Raw genomic sequence first — 17287 nt, forward strand, 5'->3', positions numbered from 1 at the left:
TTGGCAATCAAAATATATCTCATTCTTTTTCAGAGTTGTATACAAATGTTACATGTTTGGAAATATGCTGAAAACAGTGCTTCGGACAATAAGACAACAATATATTACTGATTCATAGTTTTTATATCGTATTTTTGTAATTATTGAAGATCTCTGATAAATTAAACTCATGTAAAACCGTTCTGAAATAAGGACGATAAGGAGTTGATATATTAAAGAAGACCTGTATTGGACTCTAGTTGTTGTCTGGCGTTTTGTCTTGTTGGTTTGTGTACCAGCCACTCAACATAATATGTTATTCATGTAGAAAGTTAAAAGTTACACAGAAAACCATTTCATTATTATAGTATAACCTCATACGAAATAAAGGAGGAAAAAACCAAACAGAAAACATGCAGCCATACACACACAAAAGACAACAAAAACAAAACGCACGTCTTGAACCTAAATAATCTAATAAGTAATAGCAATTTAAACCGATCTTAAAAAAATTTTTAATTTCAAATCGTGTGCATTTTAAAGTTCTTTTGTGGAAGGACAATGATAATATCTTTCTTATAACCAATAACAGATAAATAACAAGGATAGAGTTATATGTCTGTCACAGATGTTTCTATCGATGATTATAGCTGTGTTATTCTGTGGTAAGTTATCCGTCTTGGTTTGGTTAGTTTCCTATATTCCATAATACTAATGGGGTATCTTAAAAAATACAAAAAATATCCGAAATTCTCAACGTTATAAATGCAAATTTGCGTTTCTGTTGATTTACCTTAAACTAACCATTTCATGATTTATGTTGTATCCAGATTTTCCCCGATTTCCTAAAATCCTTTTCTATTTCTATTAATATTCTTTTAAAAAAAGAAAGACATATTTCAAATCAGTGTTCAGTTTTATTTGACATAAGCACAAGTATTGTTTTTATAACTAATTTTCTTATGTTGTACTGTTGTACCACTGTCCATGGTTAGGGGAGGGTTGGGATCCCGCTAACATGTTTAATCCCGCCACATTATTTATGTATGTGCCTGTCCCAAGTCAAGAGCCTGTAATTCAGTGGTTGTCGTTTGTTTATGTGTTACATATTTGTTTTTCGTTTATTTTTTTTTTATACAAATAAGGCCGTTAGTTTTCTCGTTTGAATTGTTTTACATTGTCATGTCGGGGCCTTTTATAGCTGACTATGCGGTATGTGATTTGCTCATTGTCGAAGGCCGTACGGTGATCTATAGCTGTTAATGGCTGTGTCATTTTGGTCTCTTGTTGACAGTTGTCTCATTGGCAATCATACCGCATCTTCATTTTCTTATATAAACATTGAAACATTTATTACAAATTAGATTCAGCTTTTAAACAGTTTTTTTGATTTTTCTCTAATTGTTTTGAAGACTTCAGAAAGCTGTAGCTATCTTGAGAAAAAGATTAAATGGATTCATACGCCTGAAATATTAAAATAAAAGTATGCTTTGCATGTAAACAAAGAAAGACCTAAACAATATAAAAACTATTGACAACCTTATTGTTCTCGTATGACTGTATTATTTGATTTTATAGGTCATTTATTTCCTTCATAAAGAAAACATATGATATTATGTATCTTCAAACAGGTCACCTTTAAAAAAATCGTTACAAAAAGTCACTTAATATCTTTTAGAAAGTTTTAGTAATTGCAATGATCCATTTCTGTTACGATCTATTCACTTTTTAATTAAGTGCATTATTTTTTTCACAAAAATGAAAAGTTATCTGTGCATATCTAATCTTTGTTCTGCCTTTATTGTACTTTTGTGCTGATAAAATCTAAAAAAAAAACCAAAATAATTAGTATTAAATACAAGGGGAAGCCTTTATTATTGACTTTATGTTTAAATGTCAAAAATGATTACGACCCAGTGGATGTTATTTTTTCTTTTCAATGGTAAGATCGATTACTTAATTTTTTTTAAAACTTTATATTTACACTGTCGATAATACAACAGCAGACCATAGATCCGCTACCTCCATTTGAAAGTAGAAAGCATCTGAATTGTTACTCAATTTGGAGCTTATGTTCACCCTGTTAATCACACATATTAAAAAGAACAAGACTGTCGTATCGATCAATAATCATTTTTTCCTGCACTAGGCATCATATATGACACTGTATGCAGTTGAATATTATATGCTGATCTTGCATTGTCCACACAATTATAAGAGTTACAGTACGGTCATTTTCAAACTATCATTATCTACGTTCAGGAAAATTTTAAATGTAGATTTTAAATTCTAAAAAAACCTGACTTTCACATTCAATGTCAACTCCAGCAATCGTACAAAATGCTTAGAACCATTGTGCCTAAATTTTCGATTTGAAAGTAAACAAGAAAAAGAGTACTGCTTGAAGATATGAGTGTTATTTTTAATGAAAAAAAAAATCTTTTTGACACTTATATGCACACTGAGAAAAATGTTTTGTTTACTTGGGATTATTTCTTATTGTGCAACAATTTTTTTTTATCAATTACACAGAAGCTCATATCCTTTTATTTAAAAGAAAATATTCTATCTTAAAGGCAAGTTATTTTAATAACTTATTTTATGCAAACGACGAAAACCATTAATTCATTTCTTTTTGATTATTTTCATAATCCTTTGGGGAACCCCTGCATTACGCTCTTTTGACTGGATGCCATTGGTTAGTTTCTTCACTATGTATCTTATTACACTTTCTTGCTTATCTACAGATCGATAGTTTTGTAAACAAGATTTTTATTTTGAGATTTTATAAACTTTCTCACCCTCCTTCCCCTTTTCAACACCTTTAGCTTTTTATTTAAGATATTGGTTAGATGTTCATATATATTTTTGATCGTTTACAAATGTATTTTGGTAATAACGCCAGTTTATTCAGTTTGTTGGCTACCATCTTCATTTTTGTATGCTTATGTAGCATTTGTTACATTTATCATTTTATATCTTTATATGGCTTGGCTTAGTTGACCCCTTCCTAGGCCAAGCTATTGTATTCTGTATTATTTTATTATCGTTTTATGTTTTGCATTCATTATTATCAGAGACATATAATACATTATATGTCTCTGTTATTATCTTGTTGGAAAATGTATATGTATATATTATATATTGTTTATTTTTGTATGAGAAACATTTTTACTCTGAATAAGTAAAAACATTGTTTTTTTTTATCAATTACACAGAAGTTCATATCCTTTTATTTAAAAGAAAATATTCTATCTTAAATAACATTTATTCCACAAATGTCTGTACTATTTGTTTATTATATACACAGATAAGTTTAGTTTGTTTTACATTCTAACGAAATTAAAAAATGAAATCACAATTTATAAATTTGCTGCGTTCAAATGCCTTACTGGAATTAGCTTCATTAGGAACGATCATAGTCAAATATTTGGAAAAAGCGATATGACCAAAAGCGACCTTTGTTATATATATATAAAAAAAAAAAAAAAATCTGAATTTTTATCAGTTCTTTTAATAGATGGGAACACAAGACAAAAAAAAAAAACAAACCCCAAAAGTTGCTAAAACAAACTGGAACAATTTTCAAGTGTATGATACACATTATGTATACTAAACTACACTTTATACAAAAAATAAGACTTCATACATTTTACACTAATTCATAACTCATTTAGTTGTTCCATGTGATACATTGTTACTGACGACAATTTAGCCTGAAAGCATTGTTGTTGAAGAAAGTTTGATGTAATATCACAAACATCTTTATTTATAATTTTGCTTCGAAAAAGTCCTTACAAAGCAGGTATTTATTTGTTTCTGTGACAAAGCTTTCGAATTACTTCAAACATACTTCTGGTTTGGTAGAAAAAGTTATTTCAGTTTTTTTGGGGTTCATGTTCGCTACATTTAACGAAAACTTGCCAATGTATACCAAAGGAGTAGGTCCGGTAAGGACCGATTTTGGCCTCAAATTTCAGGTTCATCGGACGAAAGATTTTGACCACTTTTTAAAAACTTAAGTGTCTATTTTATTTGAAAACCGTCTAAAATTTAACTAAAATGCTAGAATTATGAGGATTTTAGTAATTTAGCATTACTTAATGATGCTAGTACCGGATATATGTGTATTGTATTGTCAAAAAAGCCCATATTTATGTAGGAGAAGCATTCTACTGTCCAATAAATATCTAAAGGTTCATCGGACGAAAGATTTTGACCACTTTTTAAAAACTTAAGTGTCTATTTTATTTGAATTAATTAGTTGATGTGAAAGATTTTAACAGATTTAGTCATTAAAAACGATCCGATTCAAGCTCAAATATGAAAAATCTACCTAATATGCCGAAAAATGTCACTTTTCAGATGGTTTTTGGTAAAAATAAAAGTGGCCGCATCCGTGTTCATCCTCAACCTTTATATATGTTATGTATTATCATAAAATACAACTTACATTTCAATATTAAGGATGAACACGAATGCGGCCACTTTCGTTTTACACGAAAACCGTCTAAAATTTAACTAAAATGCTAGAATTATGAGGATTTTAGTAATTTAGCATTACTTAATGATGCTAGTACCGGATATATGTGTATTGTATTGTCAAAACAGCCCATATTTATGTAGCAGAAGCATTCTACTGTCCAATAAATAACTAAAGGTTTACATTTTAACAATTTTGTAAAACTGCTATATTTTGGGGCCAAAAAGGGGTCTTACTGAACCTACTCCTTTCAAACTGGATAGTTTTACGGTAAATAGAATAAAGTTACATGTTCAGAAATGATAAAAATGTTGTTAAAACCTTAAAATGAATTTAAGTAAAGAATGGAATGTTTTTAAATTACCATGGTGTGAAATATTTTCTTAAAAAATTGATCTTATCTCGTTCTCATAATCGAATAATTTTAAAACTGTTCACCCTTTAAATGCTAAATTAATTGATCCAATGCAGCTTGATATAATAGAACAATTTACGTATGTAGTTTAGACATGGTTTAATGCACCCAATGTACAAAATGTAAACACTAACACATTCTCTACAAACGTATCTTTAATTTCATTTAAAGTTTTAAATACATGACCACATACAAGTTAACATTTTTATAACAGAATAAAAATACAATAAATCCACAGCATTTATACATAGCGAGAATTGTATTGCCTTTATATCAGACGCCAATTAAACGGAACATAGTATCGCTAAATCTTACATTTGAAATTGTCAATTTAAAAATGTTTACATGCGTTCTTTTATTTAAGTTTTGCACCAATCTAATAGCTGGACTTCAGAAAGTGAGAAGGAAGCTAGAACAAATACCGTTAAAGATTCCACCTACGACCGCCTGGTTAGACCATCAGACACTGTCAACCTGCAAATAGGACTGCATTTGCTCACAATCAACTTTTTGGTAATTTTCATAACCCCTAAGATGTTATTATTTAATTGATAACTTATAGACAATAGAATAAATTAATTACAGTTTCACATTTACAATGCCTAAATACAATAGCTAAAATTGTACAGACAGAAAGAAACAAAATAGAAAATTATCGCTCACAGCAAAATGAAAATGAACATTCTGCCCAACAAAATGCAGGATTTATAGTATGCAAAACCGTACATAATATTTTGAAATATTGAAGCCTGCTGAGCATCTGGTGAAAGTTAAAATTCCATCCACGAAAAATCCCCCGTCATGAAACCCGGAACATTAAACAGTTGTCGGCCATTTTCATGTCAACGCAAAAATGCCGACTACTATGCTGGTGATAACCTCGGGGACGAAACATCAATAAGCAGTGACATCTAACTCAGTGATTTTGAAAATCATTAAAGATTTGAGATTTAAAATGTTTTTATATTTTGCATTCATGATTATTGATGGTAAATTGCCTATTGCAGGAGATAAAAAATCTGCAGTTGTCGTTAACAGGATGGATTTCAATGGTAAGTCCATATATAACATGTCAAAAAGGATACAACAGCACCATTAAATAACTATAAAATGAACAAATATTAGATATTTCGGATAACAGATATCTTTCTTCAATAGTAGCACGATGTCAAATGAATCATGTCAGTATATTCAAATTGAGACACTATCAAAATCTTGAAAGTATATACAATTTAAGCGGACACCACAGACGCTGGTACAATTTTAAAATTTCCAAACACGGCGCAAAGATTACAAAGGTATGCCAAATAAAAATAGTTATTTGCGATGTGAACTGGCACAACTCTAAATTACCAAAGGTTGTGATAGTTTATATGTTATAACTGCATGGAGGGCAGTCCTCAAACAAAAAAATCAAAAATGCCCAAACCGATCCATGTGGGTATAATATCTCAAATTTGACAACGGTAGGGCAATTGCAACAGAAACTACGTATTTAAGCCTCCCATATATATATATATACTACTAAAGGAAGAGACATATTTCACTGAGCCGCAACCCCCCTGAAACTATGGCTAGTCGGAAATTATTGCGATATGACGAATAAATGTAGTGTTTTGTAATTCTTAATTTGTCTTTTTTTTTATAAAGAAAGCCAATTTTTGAGAAAATATCCAATTTCGGAGACCATTATCGATCCGTGCATGATTCGCTTTTCGCGCTTGCTCAATCGACGTACTGCCCGCAACATTTAAAAACTTCTTGTTTCAACACTTACTCAACTGTACCGCGATTTCGTGGATATCTTTTGGTATATATGTATATTGAAACACTTTATTATAAATCGACCTTAATAAAGAATAAAAAAGCACAATTAATTAGTTAATACAACAATAACAAAATACTAAAATAGAGTACAGAAAAAAAAAAATGAGCTAGAGTAATATTATGAATAAACGGAAATGTGAGGTAAATGTTTATAAGACAGCAACTATAAAAAGTCAACAAATAAACATATTTTGGTACAATATGCCATGATCTAAATAACATCGTTTTTAAAAAAAGAACAAGGACTAAAATATACTCTAATCCTCAAAAAGACATCCTTTATTTTGCAATCCCTCAACTTTTATGAACACTTATTTGTACATATTACAACGTCTCAATATGTTCATTCAAGTATGCACAGAAACAGCGTTATCTTTAAATAATGTTTTAGAATATTCATGTTTGACCAATTACTTCTTTATAAGTCATAAAAGGAAATAAAAGGTGACGAAAAAGAAGAAAACTAATTTGGACATTCGAAAACAAAGCGAATTGATTGATAACTGAACATTAATTATAGCTTATTTTCTAGCAGATTTTTTTTTTTATGTTTTATGGTTTGCATGTCCTTTTCACACGACAAACTTAAAGCATACTAGTTCTTGAAATTCGTTAAAGAACTAACAATCATTGTGCAGATCAAACGATAGTAATATGTAAACAAATAATTTGTGTGCACTACATGTGATTCTCAAAACAATATTAGTCATCAGCAGTATAGACCAATATACATGTAGGACCTAATGATACTAGCACTTATCGTCTATGGTCAAGTTTAGTTTCAGTTTAAATGTACAATTACACACCTCCTTGTTTCAGTAGATTATAACTATTAAATAGTTTTCAATTAACAGTCTTATTTCCTCATTTTTAGACTATATTTGTTCTCATTTTCAAGAATTTTACGTCACTTATTTTTTAGGAGTGGGAAGATGAAAGATTGACCTGGGTCCCTGGAGCAGGTGATGCTGAATTTTATTTTGCGTTAGATACAGAGATCTGGAAACCAGAGTTATTTATTGACAATTCGTACGTATTTCTACCACTTTCTGGTCTGTTATGAAAAATAAAAAAGAAAGGATATGTGATTACGTTTTGGAAACAAACATTGGTTAACCGAAAAACAAAGATCAGTTCTTGTTTTGATTCCTTTTTTATTGGTCGGTTGGGCGATTTAACAACTCCTCTTACTGCAATTGCATGAAACTTCTAAGAAATGCGCACATATCAAAGTTGTTCTAGATGCTAAAAATGTGGTACCGATTGTGTTGCGTATGTAAGTACTCTCGGTGTAAGTCTAAGTCTGTGATGTAACATACTAGAAAAAGAAGACGGAATTTAAGTTTCTTTTTAAAACTCGTACAATTTATCTTTAATGTTGGAGTGGAATCTACTTGTGTAAAGGGCAGAAAAGTCAAATGCTTTAATCGTATTGCTAGTTAAACGATCAGTATATTGAATGTAAATTAAAAGATCTCAGTGAGACGTTTATAATGTTTATCTAAGAGGACAATTATCCGTAGGGAAACGATATCATTGTGATAATATATTAAAAAAGTGTAACTCAATCTCTGACTTCGGAAAAAAATTAAAAAGACAATCACGATAAAAATTCTTTTTTATATTGATATATCATGAAGCTCTTAGGATGTTATAATTTTCTATTTTAAATATTCGACTATAACATTTTCAATAGTTTAGAACTAATCAATCCGTGGAAGTCTGAGTTACAGGAGCATAATTTTACAATTTTTACAATTTTAACATTTTATAAGTCATGCTTAAACAGTAGATTTAAGCAATAATCGTTTATCAAGATAAAATATTATCAAAATGTGAAAATCATTTCTATTGTTGGGATAAAAAAGAGAATTAGACAACAAGCTATTATCACATGTTTGAGCATACATTGGACATTTCTAACAACAGGAAATTTTGATATAGTACTCAGTACGTTATAAATCTTCTATCGCTCTTCTTGTACAATCACACATAATGATAAGCATCATTAAGAAGTGTCTCACGAATCGGACAAGTCTCTGATTGTTTTGTTTTTTTCTCAATCCCCATGTTTGGACGTAAAATGTTATTAACATTCAACTTACATACAATCTCTTTCATCCCTGAGTAATTTATGTATATGTAAAAGTAAAGTCCATATACTCTGGCTAAATCGCTTTTAACTATCATTATTTGAACAATTGACGATCAAGTGCTGATTTAGAACGTCACTTTCGGAAACACAGGTGGGATGGAACAATTGAATAAATATTGACATGATGAACTTATTCTGACTATACATATCTGTATTTGATAGCATATATGATATATGTATTGCTTATTATAATCTGTTTTATATTCATCAAACGTATGACAGCGGGAATCATCAATATCATTAGACTTCTGTCAGCACTTTGCAATTGTACCACAGTGAAATAAAAAATATGTGCTTTTCACATGTCCTTAGAAAGAGGCGTACTTTTGATTCTGCAAACACTTATTTGTCATTTGCGACGACAAAAAATAAGTTTTTTTCAACTTTTCAAAAATTATTGAAAGGGATTCCGTTCATGACTTTATTTCAGAAATATTAAAAACACGCGTAAATAGTTATCAAAGTTACCAGGATTATAATTTAGTACGCCAGACGCGCGTTTCGTCTAATTAAGACTCATCAGTGACGCTCATATCAAAATAGTTTTAAACCAAACAAATACGAAGTTGAAGAGCATTAAGGATCCAAAATTCCAAAAAGTTGTGCCAAATACGGCCAAGGTAATCTATGCCTGGGATAAGAAAATCCTTAGTTTTTGGAAAAATTCTAAGTTTTGTAAACAAGAAATTTATAAAAATGACCACATAATTGATATTCATGTCAACACCGAAGTGCTGACTACTGGGCTGGTGATACCCTCGGGGACGTAACGTCCACCAGCAGAGGCATCTTTACAAAATGTTTTTGTGTGAAATGTACTGTTTACAAATGGTTTGTAGTTAAGGAAATGATTACAGGCATCATAATTATTTCATTTTCGTATTTTTAAGTTTATCCGATGTTTCCATTTTGAATGACCAAAACCTCCAGTTTCGAGTAGAAAACACTGGCTTGGTTGAATGGGAGCTACCAAGAATATTTGTTGTACATTGTGACGTAGACATCCGGTTCTTCCCATTCGATAAACAATCATGTTTGGTTGAGCTGACTAGCTGGGCTTACAGTGTTGATGAGCTAGTTGTTACAGCCTTGTACGAAGAAGTTCAATATGAAGAATTGAGGTTGGTTTCTACTTTTAATTATGCATTGTGATTGTTTAAATCAAATTTAAATAATGGATATATTTCTTCCAATAACTAATGAATAAAGGTTGACTCTTATATTACTTAACTTTATGTTTATATTTTAAACTTCTTACTTTGTATGACTGGTAAGAAACTTTTCCATTGCACTTTTAAGTTGTATGTTGTAAATTGTGCATTTTGTGGTTTGTATAGTCAGAAGAAAAGTTTACATTTGCATTTTATCATATTAGTCATAACGTACCAAGTTCTTGAAACAAACAACCCGACGAATGTACAACAGACACTTTACCATAACACTGGTATTAAAGAGATAATAGTAACTGCAATTACGATTATCCCAATATGGCGACGGTAGATATAGGTAAAATCTTTACACTCATTTTTCTTAAATGTAGCATGCTTTTGTCAATAGTTACTCAGCTGCAAGGTTTATCTATACCATTACATCATATTTGAATCGTAACGGTGCACTGGAATCGTCTGAGCGCTTTGAAAATTGCCGTTGAAAAATTCGGTATGATAATCGTAACTCTATGGTATTTTTCTTCTTTGATAATCGTAATTTTCTTTATCGGATAATAGTAACTGAAACATAATAAATGTGTCTTTCAGCATTTCAATGGTATTTTGTGTGTTAAAATGCAAATGTCAAGTTTAACGATGACATAAACGGATATAAAAATAAATGAAGAAACTTACAGGTTAATATCTAGGACAAATTTACCTATATATATATATAGCCCAGGTGGTCGTGTGGTCTAGCGGGACGGTTGCAGTGCAGGCGATTTGGTGCCACGATATCACAGTAGCATGGGTTCGAATCCCGGCGAGGGAAGAACCAAAAATTTGCGAAAGCAAATTTACAGATCTAACATTGTTGGGTTGATGTTTAGACGAGTTGTATATATATATATATATATATATACATATATATATACAGTCATGGGACTAAAGTGAGTTCCCAGTAAAAAAAAAAGTCCTATCATTTCAACTTGTATATCTATTTATAACTGACAACAATATGCATAACCTTTTAGTTTAAACATATTTTACTTGCAAAAGTAGCAAAAGGGATTGGACACAAGTTATAACAACATTAGAGACGTCCCCTCCCAATATAAATATAAACACAAAGTACATTAGATAATGGCGAAAAAAAAACACACAACATAGTAGTAATGCATGTAATACATACTTCAAACAAAAATTAGAAATAAAAAGAAAAAAGAAAAAAAAATACAATATAATAAGGAATAATAATGAAACAACTAGACTGAAGTGAAAGGTTGTAAAGTAGAAATTTAGAATGTTAATTGACTGCTTTAAATCTTTGTGTCATTCTGATATAAGATTGTACGGACTCAAAATGTCTTTGTTTTGCTGAAAAGAAAGGTCACCGTCACCAGCTAAAAGAAGCTCAATGGATATAGCATAACTTTCTAATTTTGAAAACAGTATTTCTCTGGCTTCGTTGTGAAGAGCGCACTGTAAAAAGTAGTGTATACTATCCTCAACAGGGTGGCCACAGCTGCATGCGGGACTGGGTTTAATATTAACACGATGTAAATCTGAATTTAAAGAACTGCACATATTTCTCAAACGTGTATGAATGATATTAATTTTCTATCCCCACAACTAAAATAGGAAGGTGGCTGTGTCTTCATCTTTCGTTTAAAAATATTTATGTTTTGGACGTACGTATGTCGGGGGAAGGCTATTCCATTCAAAAGTAGTGGATGGGAAAAAGGATTTTCTAGTTATGTCTAGTCTATAACCGGGTACTACATAATTATTACTGTTTCGCAAATCGTAGTTAGATACTTGACCAACAAGCGGGGGCATTAAATCACAGAGATAATCAGGGGCAGTCTCATTATGTATAGAATAGAACATATCGAGCATTCTGGATTTTCTTCTGTTCACAAGCAATTGCCAGCCAGTTTCAAAATATATAGCTTCCCGACTAGCAAACACGGGCAACCCAGTTACTAACCTCCCTGCTTCTAACTGAACATGTTCTAAATTGTCGGCTTCTTGTTGAGTACAACCATCCCATAACTCACATGCATATTCCATTACGGGTCTTATAAAAGTTAAATATATACGAGCAAGATAATTTCTATTCAATACATATTTCAAGTTTTTAAGAACATTTAATCTCGTGCTTGCACACTTTAAAATATTTTCTATATGTGTATGGAATTTATCATTGGAATCAAAAGTAATCGCTAAGTGTTTATGACAGGAGACAAATTCTACTAATTGGTTTTGAAATTCTATTTCAATATCATCTGGGGAAGTATGGCAGGAGAATATCATAGCCTTTGTCTTATTAGGGTTAAAGTTAATAAGCCAATCTTTAGACCATACTGAAATTTGTTCTAAATCGCTGTTTAAGACATCCTCTATAGTGTAAGGGTTATTGCTGGAATAAGAAAGAGATGTATCATCAGCAAACAATCGAGTTAGACTTGTCAAATTATCAGCTATGTCATTTACATAAATAAGAAATAGTAGGGGACCTAATACAGAGCCTTGCGGAACTCCTGCATTAGTATTATCAAAAGGCGAATAGGCATTTGAAACGCTTTGTTTTCTATTTGAAATATAACTTTCAAACCATTTATACAGATTTCCATCAATACCATACGCTTTTAGTTTTATTAAGAGGCCACTATGCCATACCCTATCAAAAGCTTTCGAGGTATCACATAATATAAGAGATGTTATACAGCGATCATCAAGTGACATGCATATCCTATAATAAATTTCTATTAGCTGGTGAACCTTTTGATATATACATGTACCTGTTAAAGATACGGAAAATGAAGCAGCTGTCGAGACAGCTATTGTGGTAAGTAGATATTTTGATTTTTTTCAAAGTTTCAATGTTGTGTGCGTGTTTAAGTCCGTTTTTGTTTGTTTTTTTTAGGGGGGAGGGGGAGGGGGGATTAGCTATATCCCATATCCCAGAAGTGCAATCCTTTCAATTCATTGCTCAAAATGAAAGTCACGTATACCACATTTTCATATGTCATATATATTTTTGCCTCCAATATTACGTTTATAACTGCATTATCGGATTTAACAGTTGATACCTTTATCGGTAGATATGAGTGTTCATATTTCCCTTTTCCTTATAATTCAATAAATATAGCCGTCCATTTTTTTCCCCTTTGATTCCCTTTTTTCTATTTTATACTGATATGATATATGATTTTAAAAATTTAATTTTTATGTTTTGATCAAATACCCATGTATTTTAGGACGTTTCTTTAAACAGTGTGTATGGTAAAGGATCTAAAATAGTTACAGTTTATTGTTACTATTGTTTATTGTTACTTTTGTTTATTGTTACTTTTGTTTATAGTTACTTTTGTTTTTTGGTTTTTTTTAGCCTTACCTATAGTCTTAATACGAAGCACTTGACGGACTGAAAAAAAAACCACACAAATATGTATATTGATAAATTACATCAGAAGGCATAACATGTACATCATCACAGTCGGAACTTGTTTAATTACAAAGATTTTTTATAGATTTTACAACAAATATTTTGTGCTTCAGAAAAATACATGACAATTAGGTTAGGCTAATTTTTGTTTTCATTTAATAGAAAATAACTTATTGTATGGCAAGTATGCAAATACAAAAATGTTCCTTGTTTAGTACCTTCAATATTTGTCTCTACAATATCTTCCATGCATATGTATGCATCATCCTTTTCATATACCGAGTATTTATGAATTTTTGAATTAGTTTGTTTCTAATATTGCGGAATATGCGTTATTTTATTCTCCACTTTGCAGTCATTCTTTGAATAAGTATTCCTTGTAAGACAATTTAAAGCCACATCAACTTCAATTCTTCATTTTCGGGCTTTTGGCCAAACTATAAGAGAACACAAATCCATGTTTGTCAAAGAACTCCACGTTACTTAATTTCATAATACACAAAAAATCCCAACCTTTCTCTATTCTTATATAGCATTAACTGTTTAAAGGATGTCATATTGTTATAATTCAAAATTAAATTTGTGTTGTTTATAGTTATTTTCTGAGATATCGAAATTTCAGTGACAGTCATGAAGTAGCTAAAATGCCAAAAAAATATGGTATGATTAACAAAGAGACAACTTTTCACAAGAGACCAACATGACTCAGATATTAACAAAAATAGGTCACCGTACGGCCTTCAACAATGAGCAAAGCCCATACGGCATAGACAGCTATAAAAGGCTCCGAAATGAAAATGTAAAACACTTTAGACGAGAAAACTAACGGCATTATTTATTACAAAAACTAAATTTTATGATATACTAGTATGTAGATATAGGAAGATGTGGTGTGAGTGCCAATGAGACATGCAACTCTCTATCCAAATAACAATTTATAAAAAGGTAAACCATTATAGGTCAATGTACGGCCTTCAACACGGAGCCTTGGCTCACACCGAACAACAAGCTATAAAGGGCCCCAAAATTACTAGTGTAAAAAAACAATAGCATAACATCACAACATAGAAAAACACACGTTAAAATATCAATTGGCAGACTTAACTCAATCAAAAAACATAAATTAATACACATATGTAGCTGTTTTCCTAAGAACTGTTAATAATATATGCATAAAAAGAAATGTCATAAGATGTTGGAACGTTTCGTAAATAATTCATCGACATAACTTCATTATATGCTATTATATATATGTTTTAAGTGTCAATATCAATAAAACACTTTGCAGTTACGATTATCTTTCCATTTTTAAATACCATAATTACGATTATCTTTTTTTCCGAGTTACGATTATCATCCCGAATTTTTCGACGGCAATTTTCAAAGCGCTTAGACTAATCCAGTGCACCTTTACGATTCAAATATGATGTACTGGTATAGATAAACCTTGCAGCTGAGTAACTATTGACAAAAGCATGCTACATTTAAGAAAAATGAGTGTAAAGATTTTACATATATCTACCGTCGCCATATTGGGATAATCGTAATTGCAGTTACTATTATCTCTTTAATACCAGTGCATAAGATACTCACAGATATGTTATACACTGTATTTAGCATTCAGAACCTTAGGTGCAAGATATTGTTGTAAGCATCTATATTGTTGCTGATTGTATAAAATATTAAGGTGTTTATACTATAACAATGTCATGACTGTCATATTCTTTTTCTTTTTTTTTTTATATTCAATTTATCGTTCAACATTGAAGACAAACGATCCTTGTTTAATTTATATGTTTTAATTGTTTCATTGCCATATTCTTGCTCAGATCATTTGTTGAAATGTCACAGCTGAATCCGGCTGATGAAGCAAAAAAAAAAAAAAAAACACCAAAAAAACTGGACCTTAATCTATAACTTGTTAAATATAACAATGTAATGACTGTCATATTCTTTCTCTATTTTTTATATTTAATATATCGATATATTAAGTTCAATATATCGATATATTAAATTCAACCATATCTTTTAAGTTTTTCATAAAACCTTCTTGCAGCAATATTATTGTTTTGATGACGGTAATAAATATTTCTTACCAACGGGAACGCGCTATGTCTAGCTGATTTTTTTTTCAGAACAAATGGAGAATGGACCATCGAATCGAGTCAGGTTGAGACAAGGAATTTTACAGAAGTAAAGCCTGGTGGTGCTGAACGATCATATTCCGTCATTGACTTTACAATTATCATTAAACGTAATCCGTCGCATTATATTTCGTCCACTATCTTGCCAATATTAGCAACGTCTGTGCTCAGCATATTAGTATTCATTCTTCCTGTTGACAGCGGTGAAAAGGTCGGATATACTTTAACTGTTCTTCTGGCAGAAGCAGTGCTACTGACACTTGTTCAGGACAGTATGCCATCATCGTCTAAGAACGTATCATACCTTTGTAAGTATTCGTATTAGAACAAAAAAGTGCATATCTTTTTTTTTTATTTATATACGTTAACTTAACCAGACAACAGTTAGTCTTTTTATTGACTTTGCATGGATATTTTGTAGTTAGGTTAGCGTAAATCATATAGCATATGACCGGATTCCATAGTAAATGATGAGATTAGTAAACCGTTTAAAAAGCCTCTACATAAATGAATATCAGATCACTTTATCTCTTGCTTAAGAGAAGATACCATCAACAGATAAGATAGCTTGTGTTTTCAATATTTGTACCGCACTAACACGAATTTTCGTTGTTATGTTTCATGAAAATAAAAGCTGATGTGTGGTATAAGCATATGTGAATGAGATAGCAATCCAAAGGCATACAACAACAATATTGATAGCTGAACAAATATCTATAGATAATGTCAACCTCCTAAATGCCCCTAGTCTAAAAAAAAAGAGGAAATAACCTATGTGATATTGACAAAAATGTGATTTGTATTTGTTTGTACGAAAATGAAATCTCAGGGCATATAGTGTAGTCATGGTATGCCCTTACTATAGCAAGAATACCGATAATCAGAAAAATGACTTGTCAAATCCAACTAGATTTTCAAAACGGTGATCAGGCCAAAATAAACCCTCGAAAGGAAAATGAACTCAGACTCTCTGGATCTATCCTATTTATCCCCTTTCATACTTTAAAAGATGAAATAACAAGGTTAAACATAACAAACAAATGAAGATGGCCTCTAGTATCAAATTTATGTTTGCTTGACAGGTTGTGAAATCTACTTAAAATGTTTTACTTTTTACAGCTGTATATCTGGCTATGACCCTGGTACTTGGTGTATTGTGTGTTATCTTGACTGTTCTAGTAATTAGAGTGCATCATAGAAGTCCCAACATTCCTGTACCGCAAAGAATAAATGGTTTAATGCTAAAGATGTGTATTCCATTGTCGTGTTGGAGGGGTTGTTGTTGCAGTCGTGGAAAGAAGAATAAAAGTGGCAAAGTTGGACCAAATTCGGCTGGCCCTGAAGCTTATGTAGATATAAATGACCAAAAGAACATAGAAGATTTTCCAGACGATTATATCTTTGCTTGGACCGAAGTTGCTGCCATCATGGATTGGTTCTTCTTCATCCTTTTGTCGACAATAACTGCCCTATGTACTGTTGTCTTGATATCGATCGTCATAGTAGGAGGAATTATCTCATAAAGAATTCTATTTCACACTGTTATGTTTTTGCCTTACAGATAAATAGATACATATATTCTCCTTTTCGATACAAATATAAATATCTGTGTGTTTTTTTTTATCGAACTCAACTATACATGTATATATTGTTATTAAGCATACGTGTTTCTTTATTATCTCCCC

General features: G+C 31.1%; 1 protein-coding gene across 1 annotated transcript; it reads left to right on the forward strand.

The window, feature by feature from the left end:
- Nucleotides 1-1880: 1880 nt before the first annotated feature.
- LOC139512677 (neuronal acetylcholine receptor subunit non-alpha-2-like) lies at nt 1881-17280 on the forward strand. Its single transcript, XM_071300469.1, has 7 exons — nt 1881-1921; nt 5242-5390; nt 5885-5929; nt 7627-7733; nt 9750-9980; nt 15594-15910; nt 16722-17280. Exons 1-7 carry the CDS (start codon nt 1882-1884, stop codon nt 17123-17125), a joined length of 1293 nt encoding a protein of 430 aa, XP_071156570.1. The 5' UTR covers nt 1881; the 3' UTR covers nt 17126-17280.
- Nucleotides 17281-17287: the final 7 nt, after the last annotated feature.

Source organism: Mytilus edulis, chromosome 2, assembly GCF_963676685.1.
Source record: "Mytilus edulis chromosome 2, xbMytEdul2.2, whole genome shotgun sequence".
Lineage (NCBI taxonomy): Eukaryota > Metazoa > Mollusca > Bivalvia > Mytilida > Mytilidae > Mytilus > Mytilus edulis.